The following is an 18,292-nucleotide window of genomic DNA, read 5'->3' on the forward strand; positions in this document are numbered from 1 at the left end:
AGTGTGCGCGGAACTGAGCCCACCCTTTAATCCTGAGGTTCATCTGCCGGGGCCAAGCGAGCTTGGATGGTGGCAGCGAGGTCCTCAGGACGTAGATGGATTGCCTTACAGGGCTAACGAGCTCCATCTGCCCGGGGAGTGGCCCCGATCAGGAATCAAACCCGGGCCTCAGCGGTGACAGCGCTGCGTCCTTAACCTCTAGACCACCTGGGACTCCCAAACAGTACAGCACAGGCAGAATAGCAGAGGAAACAATTCTGTAAAGCAGTTTCTTTTACTCTAATTAAATTAGTTGATTTCATATATCCAAAGTAGTAAAATAACTAGTCTTTGTCTGTCACTTATGTGCTCTTTGTTTACTACCCAAAAGGGAGTGTATTAAGGGGGGACTGTACCAGTTCATTTCTTTGTAGATTACCTTACCCTTTAAGACATTGTGGGTTTTTCCTCAATATGAAAATGTTGTATTTTAAAGAATTTTCATCTGATAACAATTGGTTTTATTTACCTACAGTCTTTGCTGAGCATTCGCGGCTCCCTGTTCTCCCCAAGGCGCAACAGCAGAACAAGTCTTTTCAGCTTCAGAGGTCGAGCAAAGGATGTTGGATCAGAAAATGACTTTGCTGATGATGAGCACAGCACTTTTGAAGACAATGAGAGCAGAAGAGACTCTCTCTTTGTTCCTCATAGACATGGTGAACGGCGCAACAGTAACATTAGTCAGGCCAGTAGGTCATCCCGAACAGTACCTGCACTTCCAGCAAATGGGAAGATGCACAGCACTGTGGATTGCAATGGAGTAGTGTCTTTAGTCGGTGGGCCGCCAGCTCTGACCTCGCCTACTGGACAGCTCCTGCCAGAGGTGATGATTGATAAAGCAGCCTCTGCTAGCAATGTAAGGAAGTCTGCAATAGCTCAGGCATGATTTCTCTCACTGTAGGATCAGCAACTGTTTCTACAAAGTTTAGTCACTTGGCAAGGATTACCTTTCTGGCCAAGCTGTGAATGCTCCTTTCATATATTCCAGTTATAAGCTAAAGGAAAAACTGAAATTGTCTGCCACTCATTGACTAAATATGTGAAAATACATGCTAATTTACTGGGAATTAGCAGAATCGCATAGTAAACTTAGTCTGTGTAGTCTTACACCCATTGATTCATTATTCTTAGACTTAACTGGAAGATTCTGTACTTGAAAGGATATCCAAATGGAAAAAAATGAATTATATTTACTTAATATTTAGGATATTTAATGTACAATAAATTTATTAGATATAATATTATATAATATATCAATTATGTATAAGTTAGATCTTTTATATATATATGTTTTAATTATATTTATGTAATGGAATATATTAAATGGGTATTAATTTCCCACTGACCATACATGAAACTTTTTATGTAACCTTGATACAACAACCTACATGGGTTGCGATAGTGTCCCTGTAACATAGTTAATTTTTCTGTGGGTTTTTGGGTTTTTGTGGTGTTTTTTTGGGGTTGTTTTTTTGGTGGTTTTTTTTTTTTTTGGTCAACATTACTAAATATTTTTTTTATTTTATTTGAAAAAAATTGATAATTTATTCTAAATTAAGAGGTATCTTAAAACGCACTTACTCTTTGTTCTTTTACTGCCAGCTGTGTGGGCTGTGCATTTTCATGTTTAGAAAAAGACTTCACTGCCTAATTAGAATAATATTTAGGGCAGAGCTCATGGACAAGCATTGTGAAAAAATTTAATAGTTTAGAAATTGTTTATAGTCTAAAATCTGTTTTAATGTCCAGCCCTATTTCAGCAAAATACTTAAAAGCATATTCTTTAAGCACAAGAACAATCCTGTTGCAGGATTTGACTATTTGTTTTATACAAAATTTAGGTGTACATTAGTGTATTGCAAAGCCACAGCATGAATGGACAGCATGGAATGGTGTGTGACAGCAGTATTTTAAACCAATGTACTTCTACAAAAATTTAAGTGCTGTTCTTATTAAATAAACCATCAATTAACTATTGTGTTGGTGTTTTATTTTCAGGGCACTACTACAGAAACTGACTTAAGAAAGAGACGGTCCAGTTCTTACCACGTTCCTATGGACTACCTGACAGATCCTAGTGCAAGGCAAAGGGCCATGAGTATAGCCAGCATGCTTACAAACACAATGGAAGGTATGTAACACATATCTTTTTGTATGACAGTGCCTTAAAGTGCTATTAAATGTGTGAAACGTTATGTAGTAGTGATGTTTTAAGGCAGCCATTTCAGCCTAGAGGGTACAGACAAGAGAAGATTTCTATATAGACGTAGGTTTTTTTAGTATGGAACTGCTAAATTTGGAAAAGCGGTCAAGCTTGCAGTGTACTGATAGGTTTGAGGTGGAAGCAGCAAGCTTCTAATTTAAATGCAAGTGAAAAGAATTGTTCAATGTAGTCTTTCTTTAGTAAAGTTATGTTTTGGTGTGAACGCTCTTTTTAGGTTAGTGAAAATGCTGTATGCTTCTTGCAGTAGAACAATCCCCTTCTACCAATTCCATAGACATGTTATTTCACAAAGGAAGGATCACATTCTTCTTCCTGTAAGGCTAAATGCAATGAACCTGAATCATGGAATTAAGCAACTATTTGTAAGAAAGGGCAAAACATTACTTTGAGGCTTGAATGTCTGTGTTCAAAATAGCAGATTGGAAGGTAATAATGAGCAGTTGTGCACATGAGGACCATAATGCTGTCTAAATACTTGTCTGACTTCAGGCTTGTTCTAAGTGTTTATCTTTCATGAGGAAACTTTAAAATATTTTGTTTGAAGAGAAATTGAAGATCATCTAGTTCCAGCCCCCCTGCAGGAATACCTTTTACTGGATCAGGTTGCTCAAAGCCCCATCCAACCTGGGGGGAGGGGGCATCCACAACTTCTCTGGGCAACCTGTGCCAGTGCCTCACCACTCTCACAGTAAAGAATTTTTTCTGAATATCTAATCTAAATCTACCTTCTTTCTGTTCAAAACTCTTAACCCCTTGTCCTATCACTCCATTCCATGAGTCCCAAGTAGGCCCCCTTAAGTACTGGAAGGCTGCACTAAAATGTCGCCTGGGACCCTTCTCTAGGATAAACAACCCCAGCTCTCTCAGCCTGTCCTCATAGGAGAGTTGCTCCAGGTCCTGATCATCTTTGTGGCCTCCTCTGAACCAGCTCTAAGAGGTCCACATCTTTTTACCCTGGGAACCCTGGAGCTGAACACAGCAATCCAGGTGGGATCTCACCAGAGTGGAGTAGAGGGGGAGAATCACCTTCCTCAGCCTGCTGGTCAGACTTTTTTTGATGCTGCCCATGAGGAGATTGGCTTTCTGAGCTAAGACCAACATTGTTGGGTCATGTTCAGTTTTTCGTCCACCAATACCCCTAAGTCTTTTTCCTCTGGGCTGCTCTCAATCCCCTCATCACCCAGCCTGTGTGACAGATTTCTGAAACAAATTTCTCTTTTGCATCCTATGTAGCGTTGGCTTGTGAATAGTTCTTTTATCTACTGAATCTTTAGTATACTTTTTTTTCCATTTTTTAAAAATTACAAAAAAAAGTTGTAGTTTCTGTTGACTGACTGCAGTCTTGATTTCAAAATATCAACACAATTGATCAACAGTACCTTGGAAAACAGCATTTAGGCTTCAAGGAAATACCCAGGTGATGCTGGAATAGAGAAACGTGTTTAAAATGTTTTTTTCATTTTTCTCTCTAGAACTGGAAGAATCCAGACAGAAATGCCCACCGTGCTGGTATAAATTTGCTAACACTTGCTTGATTTGGGACTGCTGTACTCCCTGGCTGAAAGTCAAACATATTGTAAATTTGATTGTGATGGACCCATTTGTTGATCTGGCCATTACCATCTGCATCGTCCTAAACACCCTGTTCATGGCCATGGAGCACTATCCGATGACAGAACAGTTTAGTGGTGTGCTTTCCGTAGGAAACCTTGTAAGTCTTTCATCCTGTGCCTGTGTATGTGAAATACATTTTTATTTAATTCTTCTGTGACCTATGCACAGAAGAAAATGTTGACTGGATATTTGTAGGCTTGTGATGGTTGAATTTAAATTTACATTTAAGCTGTTGACATTCGTGGATTTCACCACTCTTGCTTTACAGAGCAAAAGACAGTAAGATTTACTGATTTTTAAAACCTTCAGCTTCTGTCACTGAAGGTGGTTAAAGGAATTTTTATTTTATTGGATGGATAGTTACGAATCATAAGAAGTTTTAGTTCCTTTCCCACACTTATCCTGCTCTTCACTAGCACCTTGTGAGGTTCTGGGTGTTCAGGGAGTTGTAGAGGAGAAACACCCAGTAAGCATGGCAGCTTTACTGCAACTCTGCAAGAACTGGACAAATGGAATGACAGTGCCTTCCACAGGTCATCTGAAGAAGAACAGTTCTCAACTTTTAGTTTGATTTTTTTTCTTAATGAAATAATTGTCCTTATCATAAACTTTATCACTAGAAGCAAAAAGATGGCCTATGGGCAAAGATGACATCTAAGGGGAATTAAAATCAGAAAAGATTCTCTGTGTTGGCATACATGCATGTTAGCAGGCTAGGTAAACCCCACATTTTCCCATGTACCTCTTTTTTCTTTTTGGAAACCAAACATTGTGATGTATATGTGAGCTTCAAATCTGAATTTTATTCCTAACCCCAATGTATGGCCACATAAAGAAGCTATCCAGATTTATCATGAATTGCTTGCTGAAAATATAACTTACCAAATGTTGATACCAATAGTTTTACTTGTTACTTTTTAAATATTTTCCTATTAAACTGGAGTAAGAAACTGTATTTTCCTTGCAGGTGTTTACTGGAATTTTTACGGCAGAAATGTTTCTCAAGATAATTGCCATGGATCCTTATTATTATTTCCAAGAGGGCTGGAATATTTTTGATGGTTTTATTGTTAGTCTTAGTTTAATGGAACTTGGCCTTGCCAATGTGGAAGGATTATCTGTCCTTCGATCATTCCGATTGGTAAGTATACTAAATAAAATATGTTTCTATGGGGAGTTTTTTTTGTATTTTTGCATATATACTTTGTAGATTTTTCATTTGTACCTTATATATTTGGCTAAGATAGAAGATCTTTTTAGAATTTACCAAATGCTTCCATACCCGCTGGATGGCATGTATCTATGATGTCGTTTGTTTTACATATCACCTTAGTACCATCTATTTCTCCTTTAAGACATTGTCAACATCAGTTCTGTTCCTGCAGTAAGTGTGCTTTAAGGGTTAAGTTTTTTAAATAGAAGTCTCTTAGAGTCTTCTCCCTAGATGAGGGAACAAAAAAATGCAAGAGCCACAGGCTCTCACTACCTATGCCTGAAGATTGGTAAATCAATTCATAAATAATGGGTTAATTAATAAAAGTTCATCAACAGAGTTTTAACTTATAGACTTCCATTACCAATTGACTTGCGTGGTCAGTTTTAAAAGAGAGTAGTGTTAAGATTTTTCTTTGTGTAGGGGTCTTTCAGCACTGCCTACCTTCTTGCCATCCTCTGCAAGGTCCATCTGCTGTCTAAAAGCTTTTCTGTTCAGAAGTCACTGCAATATTTCTGTCTATTATTAGATATTCTCTTTCATTAACAGGAGCTTTAAAAACCTTGGTCTTGCTGCAGACTAGGTTAGCATGCACGTAGATGGCCAAATCCTCTTCTGAAAAGACCTACGCAGTAAGAGACATGAAGCTAGAGTTCCTAGTCATCAAGCTCAACTTTTGCCTTAAATAAAGCAAAAAAGATATTTAACTTTAAATAAAAGTTAAATAAATCCTCTTTTAAAAAGGAGGGGGTTTAAATACATATGTTTTCTTGTTCTGTGTGTAGCATTATACTGCACCTTGCCTAAAATCTGATATCTGTCTGAATTGACTTCTCTTGCAGTAGTAGAATTCTGGTTTTAAATCTGCATGTATGTATTTTATTTATATCTCATCTCGTGAAATAATATTTAGTTTTAGATTCATTTTAGTATTCTCCTCTTGTCTGAACACTTGCTGTAACTTTCCAGTAATTTCATTTTTGTCTGGTTCAAGTTGTACTTTAATATAATACTTTCTTTTTTTTTTTCTCAATATTGTAGGACAAACTTTGTAAGACACTGAACATTTATTTTAAATGACAGAAAATATATTGTTTAAGATATTTGTGAGCAACTTGTACGCCTGACATTAACAATTCTAACTTGTTTCTCTTTCTAGGAAAACCATTTCTTCCATCTCACTGCCAGTTAAGATGGAAGTGATTTGGAAGTGTCTATACACTTATGATCCTGTTAAACTGATCACATTTCATATATGCTCATTTATTTTAGTAAAATTCTCTTAGAGTTAACTAAAGGTGTAAGGCTGTTTTGTCCACCTTGTCTAACAAGTACAGCTTTTTTATAAATATCTAAAATCACCAAAAGAGGCAAAGTCTGAATTGGAGTGATAATTGTGATAATTGCAATGTAATTGAAATGAGCATGGAAGCCATTGTTTTTGATTTGTGATCATTTTGAATCAGGACTTAAGACCTGATGTGTTGTCTTGTACAAAGAACTGGAAACAGAAATTTTGTAACTAAAGTCTCTAAAGGTTACGTAAGACATGCTTTAAACACAGGGTAACTGCAATATGAAATGTATAGCAGTATAAGTTCATTACAATTAGTAGCATGAGTAACTGTATACCATTCTTGTGTTTTGCAGCTTCGAGTTTTCAAGTTGGCAAAATCTTGGCCAACTCTAAATATGCTGATTAAGATTATTGGCAACTCAGTGGGGGCTCTGGGGAATCTGACCCTGGTGCTGGCCATCATCGTGTTCATTTTCGCTGTGGTCGGGATGCAACTCTTTGGGAAAAGCTACAAGGAATGTGTCTGCAAGATCTCCAGTGACTGTGAACTTCCACGCTGGCACATGCATGACTTTTTCCACTCTTTCCTGATTGTATTCCGAGTGCTGTGTGGAGAATGGATAGAAACGATGTGGGACTGCATGGAGGTTGCAGGCCAAACCATGTGCCTTACAGTCTTCATGATGGTCATGGTGATTGGAAACCTGGTGGTATGTAATCAGTAGAGATTTTTTGAACTCTTAGAACATACTTCCAATTTTTTATCATTTAGAGAAGAAGACCTGAGGAGGACTTCAGGAGATCATGTAGTTCATTTGCCTTTTCTCTAAACCAGGTTCAAATAGACCTTGATCATTTATTAAAAATATTTGTCTGCATTTTCTTTTGAATCTCAGTAAGTTTATAACCTCTTTAGCAAGATCAGTGCTGAATTATGCTTAGAGTTAAAAATGCACTTTACATGCCTTTTAAAAAAGGGTCTAACTTAAGCTACCTTTTACAGCCAATTAAACTAACTGGTCACAATAGTGGAAACTGTTAGTCTTCGTGACAACATTTATAATATTGAAGTCTTATTGTTTCCACTTTCAGTCTTTTCTCTCTGAAACAAAACAAACCTAGCTCTTCAATTTTTTCTCATAGGTGATGATTTGTAAGCTATTTGTCCCCTTTGCTACTGGCCTCTGAATTCCTCCTAAACAACGTTTTGAACAGAGACCTAAGTATTAATAATATGAAATAGTTATACTTCCATTTCTTACACCCAACATTCCTTGTAGTACCTCCCCAAATGGCATAAAATTTCTGTACCAGCATTGCTTCCCCCTTCCACCTTCTGTATATATACACTTTTCATTTTTTCTAAACAATAATTTCCTGTACCACTATTATTTCAGAATTAAATGTCACATTGATTTTCAATTATTTCACTGATTTACCATGGTTATACTTAATTGTAGTTCTTGTTGTGTGCTAGTATCCCCTTCTCTCTTTGGTGTAATCCACAAATTTTATAAATATCCTTATCCACAAGATAAATATCAACTCTTACCAGAGTAATATGAGAGTCCTGTGATATACCTTCTAAAATATTCTGCAAGTTTGAACAGGAAGAATTGACAGATACAGTTTAACTGATTTTTTTATCAGTTTTGCACAGTCTATCATAATTTCATGCAATCCTAATTTCTCTTGTATGTCTGTAAAATGTCATGCAAGTAATTCTGAAATAGTTTCCTGAAACTGAGGTGTATCCCATGGACCCTTTATCAGTTAGCTGATTTTCCTGCTCAAAACCAAAATAGACTCATACATTCTTGCCAAATATAAGTTTATTGTATTCTGAATTGGAGACACTGAAACTATGGTCTGTTGAACAGTAGAGGACTGGTGTCTGGCTGCATTGCCCTGGCCTATTTATTGCATAAATGTTATGTTGTATCTCACCTCCTTATCTTATTCTCCATTTTGAGGAGCAGATCTGCACTACCAGTGTGAAGGAGAAGTCAAGGAACAGCTCTGATTTTCACTTATATTAGTGAAGTTAAACCAGCTTACAATGTTTTTGGCCAGAAAATAAAATGTGGGGGACAAGGGCTAGAGACTGGAAAGAATAGCAGGACAGTGGGTTGAAATAAAGCACTAGCTGTGAAATAAAATTTATGTCGTACTGAAAAAGTCATAATGGAATTGCTTTTATGACTTAAGAGATACAATATGTTTTCTCCTTACTGTTTTTTAGGTACTCAACCTCTTTTTGGCCTTGCTGCTGAGCTCATTTAGTTCAGACAACCTTGCTGCTACAGATGATGATAATGAAATGAACAATCTCCAGATTGCTGTGGCAAGGATCCAGAAAGGCATAGATTATGTGAAGAGAAAAGTGCGTGAATTCATCCAAAAAGCCTTTGTTAGAAAACAGAAAGTTTTAGATGAAATCAAACCTCTTGAAGACCTAAACAATAAAAAAGACAGCTGTATTTCCAACCATACAATAGTAGACATAGGTAAAAACCTTGCCTATCTTAAAGAAGGGAATGGAACTACCAGTGGCATAGGCAGCAGCGTGGAAAAATATGTTGTTGATGAAAGTGATTACATGTCATTCATAAACAACCCAAGTCTCACCGTGACAGTGCCAATTGCTGTTGGGGAATCAGATTTTGAAAATTTAAATACAGAGGAGTTCAGCAGTGAGTCAGACCTGGAAGAAAGCAAAGAGGTAAGACTATTTCTAGATTTAAAATACTATGATGTTTTTCTTTTCTTTCAAAGGTTACTAGCGTTGAATTGAAATCTCTCTTTAATTCCTTTGTAACAGCATATACAAACTTGTAATGTTATTTAAAATGAATTGATGTAAGGTTGCAAGTTTTGAGTGAGATGGCAGTACAATCTTGCATTTACAGTAATAATCAAGATGCATGAGACAATACTTTAGAAAATGTTTATTTAGTTAAATCTTTAACAAGCAAAGGAATCAATTAATAGCCCTGGATACCAGAAGTCGTACAAAGTATGTGTGGCTGGTGCAAGTTTCTCCATGCCTATTTCATCAGTGAAGTTTATTTACTACTTTATCTGCTTTCTGGAGTGCCTCCTGTCAACTCAGCAGTTCATTCTGATGTTTTTAACCTTTCTGATATGGTTGGAATACATCTAAACACATCATAGATAGGTACATTTGAATATTGGACCAGCATCGAAGCAATTTCATATAAATCACTAATAATGCTTTTGATAGTAATGGAACCACTGAAGAAGTGAAATAATGGCCTTCTGGTAAAAAAAACTTTATATCTCAGTATAAGATGCTTTCATGTGACTACCCCTTGTTATTTTCCAAGCTTTAAGAGATTTGAATCTTCTGAATCTCCTTACTGTGACTGTAATAAAATGTACCTCTTTCTGGCACAATGTGATGCCAAGTGAATAAATCCAAGCTAACACTCAAAGAGTTACAGTGGATGCCAAAGCATTATTACAGAGTTTAACCCAGTACTCTGTCAGGCACAACTGAAAGTGATGGAGGCACACCATTTCAATGGAGTAAGTTTATGTTAAGTTTATGATTAGTACTGATGTGAGATCATTTGGCATTAGTATGGGTATTTTTAAGCAGTATTGCATGCTGTGGGGTAGTTGACAACTAACATAAAGGTTTTCATAAGTGATTTTCTCATGCTTGAATCTCAGGGTATAAATATGGGTAAGATTCAGTAATTTTCACCCTGAGATCTGTTTTTTTACAAACTGTATTACATGTTTAGTCATATTTTCTTTTTTCTTATCACAAATGTCTTTATTGTTCTTTTAAAAATATTTCTTTTTCAGGTTGATTATATTAATAATTATCTTACTCTTCAAGACCATTACTTGGGTGTAGAACAAGTCAGAGGTTACTGTAGTTTAACCTCTAATTTTTCTGTGTAATGAAGAGGAGGTTTCACTGAATGTAGAATTTTGGTTGATTCTATTCTATCTTTGTACATAAGATAAGAAAAAGAATCTTCTCAGGCACCTTTAAGCCACATAGATCTCTAGAGCATTGCTCTGTCCTTCCACTGTCGTATTGTCCCATTGTTAACTGTTTCAAAACTTACTGCTACCAAAGGAGGAGCAAATTCTATTGCTGATCTGGTGAAATTGTACCCATCAGTGAAATCATCCATAATAAATGCATGTGACACTGATGGCACAGTAATTTTTCTGTCTTTTTGTGAATCACGTACTTTCTTAGTGTAGACCTGGTCCTTCTGGGTTTGTTCATCTTTTCAAGGACATCTATCCCTTTCAACCTCTTCCCTGCTTAGCAACTAGTGATAGCCAGAGGATGTCCTGCAAGTTTGGGAATAAAGTGTTTTCAGTTCAAGTTCAGTACTAGGAACCATAATACTTTGGATTTTTTCATCACAAAATATTTATTGCTGTCTTGGTGGAATAAGAAATACTTATATATTGATCTGTATTTGTCTGTAAGTTTAGTATAGTATTTTATCAGTTTCAAGGATGCTGTCAACCTAAATCTATCACTTTTTATAAAACATTTTAAATGCCTAAATTGGAAAGTGTGAAGAAGATACTGTTATTCTGCAGATACATCATAAATGATGTTTCAGATTATATTGCCATATGAATGACATTAAAAGAAAATCTGACAAAAACACAGTGTGAGATGTTGACTGCGAAATTCCAGTACATTTAGAAGTATGCACACAAGAAAACTCTTCTCTCTTTGCTGCTTATTTTGTGCTCCCACCCATATCAGATTAATTTTGATGATGTTACTGATTATGATATCACCACTACTCGTGGTACTAGTAAGCCATTTTAATTGTCATATACTTTTTCTATGCCTGTTCTCTTTTAAAAGTTATGAAGTTACATACATACTGAAGTTTGTAGATTGTAGATTATAGCTCTGATAATTTTTAATTGGCAACTTCTCTGCAAAAGTTTATTTGGCAGTGTAATTGGATTCTACCAATTTAAATACTGTATGTCATTAAAATGACTGAAAAGTAATTTTAAATATTTTCATTAGTGATATTAATAAGTTGCTGAAGTTTTTAAAAATGTAATCACAAGAATGTTCTGTACGAGTGGAGTAGTCTCCACTTCTTTTGCTAAAACTACAATTGTTGTGCAGAAAATAATCTGTGATTCACTGAACAGTAATAGCAAGAAGGAACTTACCTAATGATCAAGGCATCTGTTTTAAGAATGAAATCTTTTCCTGCTACAAAATCTATTTATACTTTTTTTTAACAGTCTGTAGTAAGTGGCTAAATTATCTTGAAATAGGGACCAAAATTAGATGAATTTACCAATGATCTCCCATTTGCTTCTTTAAGTCTTTACTGCACAAGAACATTATGTCAGTAGAAGAGATGGAGGATACACCTCATACAACCCTCGTGCTGCTGGGTAGCAGGGCTGAGTATGACCACAGTGACAGTGGTGCATCTGTTACTGCATCGTGTAACAGGGTGGGATGACTCCTGACTGTTTTCAATAGCCCAGTCATCCCTTTCTTCCAATGGAAGGACCCTAATTGGGTTATTCTACAGGGTGGCAAAAAGTACTGAATTCCTCTAGGGAAAATTTTAAAGAGGTTTATCCCACATTTGGCATGAGTTCCTGTCATTAGGCTTCCACCATAAAAGGAAGGCTTCCTACTCCATATACCATCTTTAGAAGAAAACAATGTCCTCATTGCATTCTTGGAGGAACTTAATCCTATTGTTCTTCAGGAACTGCAAACTGATCAGGTGATGAGACAAAGAAATGCATATTAAGTGAGGAATGAGCTAGTGCTAGGAGGTTTTGACTGGTCAAGCTGAAACTTGTCTGAGCATATTCAGGACCAAAATTTCTTACTCTTGCAGAAGCTGAGGGTGGAAAATTGAAGAGAAATGTTTACAAATTTCAGGAACTTTAAATAGGGACAGAGCAGTAAGCAAAGATTTTGAGCATATTTCTTATTGAAATGTCTAGATTTCAAGTAGATTTGAGTCACAAAAGCACATTTTAAAAATTTTAATCTTAGTTCCTACTCTTCAGTAGATACTCTTATCCACTGTGTTTTTTGATGTAGAGAAGAGTGATGGATTATTAGTTAGAGGACCAATAGTATTGTCATGAAAATGATCCATAGCAAAAGAAGGCATTTTTTAAATTAAAAAAAAAAAAGTGGCTACAAATGGCTTTTTATTTAAGGCTTCTTCTTTTTTCCATGCCATAATGTGCCTTACATTTCTGCCCTCTCATGTTTTTCCATTTATATGATACTGCTGTTGCCAAGTTGATCTGCCAGAGACTGCACAGGACAGCCAGAGGCTGACACAGAGTGTGTGCTTCTCCTTGCTTTTATGTATACACAGAATACATATATTCACCCTGGTATAGGGCAGTAAGCTGAATTTCAACAAAGTAGTTGTGATTTACTAAGAAGTTTTAATTAAGTATATTAATGTTTGGTGAATTCTTTATTGTAACACACATATATTCCAGTATTTTAATGGCAATGTTAACTAGATTACACCTTTCTAGAAACAATACATACAATGTAGTACATGCATAGTAGGTGTGAATTAACAAGGAATTTTATAGAAAATTGCCTGAAACCTAAGATTAAATTAGTTATAAGAACATTGTGCCAATAAGAATGGCAGTGGGTGAATACAGTGTAATAAGGGAATTAGAGAACAAATACTAAATAAAACTTTACCATGGAAGTAGGGCCATTAGTAAATGTGGGACCACTGTGCTGAGTCCATTGTCCTGTAGGTAAAAGTCCGTGGATCTGAGCTGCATTGCTGCTATCCAGTGTAGAAAGCATAAAGATAATTTTGCCATATTAGATGCTTAAGTACTACGGGGAGGGTTTATATGGAAATTTTTGTAGTACGTGTGACTGTGTAATAATTAGTTAAAATAATGATAATAAAAATAATAATAGCTGGTAATAATTAATGTATGCTAAGTGTAACTTCTAGGCCAGTAATTACATGAAGTTATACCAATTATAAGATATTTTCAAATGGTTTGGAAAAAATGGAATCTCCTAATGCTGTTGCAGACACATTAATAATCTATATTTTACTTAAAGCAATATTCAGCGCAAAACACCAGAGGTGCTGTGTCCTGAACTTCCTTTCCTACCGTTCTTACTTCTCACAGGAGTAGAACCAAGCTGGATCAGTCAAGCGGGCAGCTCTGGTGCCTTTTAGCGAGGCAGAGCATCGTGTCACCAGTTTAACACAGGTTACCTAAGCAAGTTATACATCTCTATGTATATCCTACTTAATCACTTTTTAGCGGGTATGGACTGGCCTGCATGCTTAGCTATGATCCTGCCCCATCCATTGCAATAAGTACCAACATGCACAGCTGCTCTCTGCCGAGTCACGGGACTCGCATCACAGCATGGTCAGGCAAGATCGGCAGCCCCAACATTCCTGTGGTACAGATGCTATACTGTCCATGGTATTTCAAAAGTATTTTGCAGTGCATGCTTTGTACCTTTCCCAATCTTGATGGTACAGTTTTCTGGTTTCTATTTTTGAAGGGTTTTCTTTTGTTCTGAAGGAAGACAGAGTATGTAACACATATGCTATGTTTCTCATCAGAAGTCCATCTGTAAATCGTGTTGATAATGAAAAGCTGGTAGCTGTTTTGGAAAACATTCATACTATTGTATTTTAGCTTATAATGGAGGTAACTTGCAAACTCATGATAGTCATGTTTTTATTTTTCACTTTTTTTTGTTTTAGAAATGCTTTTCTTTAGTACTTGTATAAGCATTTAGTTATTTCGGAGATTAATATGCAGTAGTACTTGAAGCACCTTTAAGCATGAAAATAACTTAATTTCTGCAGTCAAAGCATGTGACCATAATTTGGTTAAAAGAATTCATGCAAAACTGGTATTTGGCTGGTCAAACATTCAGAGATCAGTTCTGCTCTTACTTACGCCCACACTTACAGGTGTAGAGGTGCAAAGAGAAAACTGATAGTAAGATCTGGCCCAAATTAGTCTCACTATAGCTCTTTAATTTTTGCTCACAAATTAATTACCTCCCAGAACATCTAAAATTGTCTGGCCTGAGAAACGTGAACTTATTCTTATCTAATCAATAAAAAAGAAAGTTCATCAGTCTAGTAAATAAGCTACTGAGTTTGGACCAAAAAGTCCCCAGCTTCAGTGTGATTTACATCTCACCTCTTAAACATTGCCATAATATTTACAACACCACAGTTGTATGATGTTGCTTCCAGTTTGGTAAATTAGTGGAATTAAAACATACTTGTTGCAGAGCTTTTTCTCTCTCTCTCTCTTTTTTTTTTTTTTTTTTTCAGAATAATTTATCTGATAAGATGTATTTTGATTTAAAAATATTCATTATTCAAAGTCTTTTAATGCTCTAAAGAATTTAGGCTTTGTATTGTTTGTCAATTGGTCACATTGTATTGGCATATTGTGATTCATAGTGGATGATATTAAATTCTTAATGTTAGAGTTAATTGGAGTTTGCTTAATTAGTCTTTGCAAACAGAATTCCCTTACTCTGTTCCAGAAATATCCTTTCACTATTTCTTGTATGAACTAAAGAGCCTTTTTAAGTAGCTTCCAGTGGGAGAACTTTTCCCCCTGGAGCATATTTCCATTGCTATTTACAATGCTTTTGCTTTCATACAACTTTTTTTCAAATATTTTCATTTTTGAAATGCTCCTAAATAAGTAGATAGAAGGAATTATGAATATCAGTAAAGTATAGAGTGGGCTATAATTTAGGGATCCTGGGTTTTCACAGTATTCACAGCCAACAATCATCACAAAATGGTTTTACTTTGATTTACAGCATTCTAGTATTTTGTCCTGATAGACTTCGTATGCCTGACTATATCAAAACTAGAAAGAGTGACATCCAGATTCCACTTAATTATACCAGGGGAATCACAATGCTATTTACCACTGCACTGGTTTTATAAGTTATATAGCTGTACTGAAAAACACGGGATAGTTGGATATAATATTGCCATTTATATCACAGAACATCTCATTTTCATACTGACATCCACACAGCACTGAGAAAATAAAAGCAATGTAATTTCCATTATTTAACATTTTCACAGGTATTTGGGAGGAAAGGAAAATGAAAGCAAAACCAAAACGGTTCTTTCTCTTGGTGCCATCTTCCTGCTTATGTCTGTTCTGCTCTTTGCTCCTTCAGTCCCTTAAATGAGAATTTCAACAGCTATTAGTGGCCTCCTGGCCAATCTTGAAATTTGAGGCTTTGTTAAAAATGTTAAGTTAAGAGCTGTTCAGCTACTTTCAGAGAATCATCTTTGAAACAAACAAAGAAAGAAATGTTAGCAGTTAAAAGTGGCCTGGCTGTAAGTGAAGCAGAATTGTATGAATCTATGACATGTTGTCAAGGTTCAGAAAGTAATAATGTAAAAAACTTCCTGACCTAATCTTGGCTGCTGCTTTTTGTGATGCTGCTCTGATAGGCAAGCTGCTTTCCTATCTTGAAAGCTAAACTAAAACCTGTATCTCATACTGTACTGTATTGCTGATTAAAGCATGATTGGCAAGGCTGTTGGTACATGTGATGTAAAAGATATATAAATCTCTATCATAATCAGTATTTTGCTGCTTTAGAAACATGTAAGTACTTTTGTCCCCTTACTGTCATGTATGTAAAGGAGATGGAGTATGTACATTCTAAGGTTTTGAAAAACGGATTTCTCTGAGAATAATTTTCTTAGCATTCTATTCCGAAAAAAATCAATGATCATAACTCTCAAAGAGTGTCTAATGCTTGATCCTGATAAATCTCTTATAATCTGCATGACTGAGTACTTTTGAAATCTAGAACCATGGTATAACAAAAAGCTTAAAAGGGATTTACTGTTAGATCAAAGCTAACGGTTGGGTTTGACGATTATCTTGTTTCTACAGATTCATTTTTTTTAAAGGCTGTGTACATGTTCAGTATACAGCCATTGCCTAAATCCCGTTTTTGTAATGCAGGTGAGCAGAGAACAATTTACCGGGTACAAAGGTAACTTTCAGATATGTTAATGTAAAGAACCGGCATATATGTCAAATACTTAATATATCAGGGTCTTCAATTAGGAGTAGTCTGGCTATCCATCTGGATTCCATGTGTGAACACTGTCAAGTCACAGTAAGTGGTAGAAATCGTCTTCCTATGTAGTAAAGCATATGGACAAAGCATAATCAGCAATAACATGGTCCATTTCCAGGTGATGTTGTGTTGAATGCATAGAAATCAGTACAATGTCCCTGTGTTGGTTTCTTTATGCCAGAGCATGTTTACTGTGGAAATATGTGATTGCTACTGAGAAGTTTTTGTAGCATACTGAACTTAATTGATTGTATAAAACCCCAAGATTTTGTATTGTAAAACCTTCCTACCTGTTTGTAATGCATACTGAATTTTATAAATATTGTATAGAATGACATACAATAAGTTCAATGTTAAACATAACAAAGAAAAATGAAAGAAGTAATTATATGTGTTGAAAAATTCTATTTTTTCTTCCCCAAATGATACTGAATTATTATAGATTGAATTTATTGAATAATTTTATAATATTCCTCTTTATATATTGCTCAGACTGGGGCTAAATTCAGGTATAATAGAGCAGCATGCTGAGGAAATGCTCTGTTACATCAACAGAAGAGTAACTGAATTCTCAATGGGATAAGACATTTAATGGTTGCATTTCAAGTATCAGCTGCTGTCGATTCAATTTAGAATTTTTCTGTTCAGCTTAGCTCCTGTGATTATTGTTACAGCTCTGTAAAGGAAGCATACCAGATTTTTAGTGAAAAGAGATGTGTAAGATACAACTCACCATACACAGTGCCCCACATAAATTAAGCTTTTTGATGTTCCTGATAAATGACAATTCTGCTGATAATTTTCTACCTTTTCTATCTGATCTTTTTGATCTCTCCTTACAGTGGATATCTCAATTCTTTCGTGTTAACTGTTAGTCTTACATGATTTCAGTAATAGGAATTCATTATCCCGTGTGCTTATTAAACTAAGTTCGTAATATCTGAGTTACTGAACTCTTCATTTTCTTGTGAAACAATGGACAGTAGGTCTTTCAGACTTATTGTTTATCCAGTTCATCATTTTTGTTTGCTCTGCTGCTACTACAGCATTCTGCTAGAAATGCTGTCCAGATTGGAATGATGCAAGCAACATTTTAAGAAAACATTTCATAATAAAACCTGATAATAACTTCTCAGTTTAAAAATAATGTACAATTTTGTATTGATAACTGGTAATTTTTAACACCATATATACATTTCTTTGGAATGTACCTTGCATTTATGGTATTTCTGGCCTTTGCTCAAACTGATGATGGACTTACATTGGTGTTTAAACGCTGTTGTCCTTACTTGAGGACTACAGTATTTATTCCATACTGTCCAGTTTCTCAATTTTAGAGGCAGTATTCCACAATGATCAAACTGCCATGCATTGTCTATAATTTGAACATATTACAGTGGGAAATTTATAAATAATAATCTGTAGAAAGGAGTGCATCCATATCTCTGTACTGGACCTGGACCTGACCTCATGGATGCTAGAATTTGTGCACAGACATGTGACATTAATATGTAAGCTGGAATTTTGAAAAAAATGTAGAGAAAAGGGGTGTGCAGATATCACTGAAATTAAGTGCATAATACACCCTACAGTACATTTTTCCATTTGTTTGGCCTTCCTCTAAATTGTGCTCTATAGTGCACCATGGTACACAAAATCAGAGTTAAGTCTATGTCAAAATCACAACACAATAATATATTGTCAGTTTGATTCAACAGCATCAGAGTGGGGGAGAAAGAAAAGAATCTT

The 18,292-nt window shown here is 35.7% G+C and overlaps 1 protein-coding gene across 1 annotated transcript in view; it reads left to right on the forward strand.

The window, feature by feature from the left end:
• The window catches only part of LOC114073727 (sodium channel protein type 2 subunit alpha), a 78,235-nt gene that overhangs the window by 40,947 nt on the left and 18,996 nt on the right, over nucleotides 1-18,292 (forward strand). Inside the window, exons 12-17 of the mRNA XM_027911472.1 lie at nucleotides 515-895; nucleotides 2,038-2,170; nucleotides 3,736-3,974; nucleotides 4,845-5,018; nucleotides 6,741-7,097; nucleotides 8,630-9,109. Coding sequence (XP_027767273.1) covers nucleotides 515-895; nucleotides 2,038-2,170; nucleotides 3,736-3,974; nucleotides 4,845-5,018; nucleotides 6,741-7,097; nucleotides 8,630-9,109 — 1,764 coding nt within the window. The remainder of the gene's footprint in view (nucleotides 1-514; nucleotides 896-2,037; nucleotides 2,171-3,735; nucleotides 3,975-4,844; nucleotides 5,019-6,740; nucleotides 7,098-8,629; nucleotides 9,110-18,292) is intronic.

The sequence above is a fragment of the Empidonax traillii genome, unplaced genomic scaffold (genome assembly GCF_003031625.1).
Source record: "Empidonax traillii isolate 1590-97213 ecotype Southwest subspecies unplaced genomic scaffold, ASM303162v1 scaffold33:size3420811, whole genome shotgun sequence".
In the NCBI taxonomy this organism is placed as follows: Eukaryota; Metazoa; Chordata; class Aves; order Passeriformes; family Tyrannidae; genus Empidonax; species Empidonax traillii.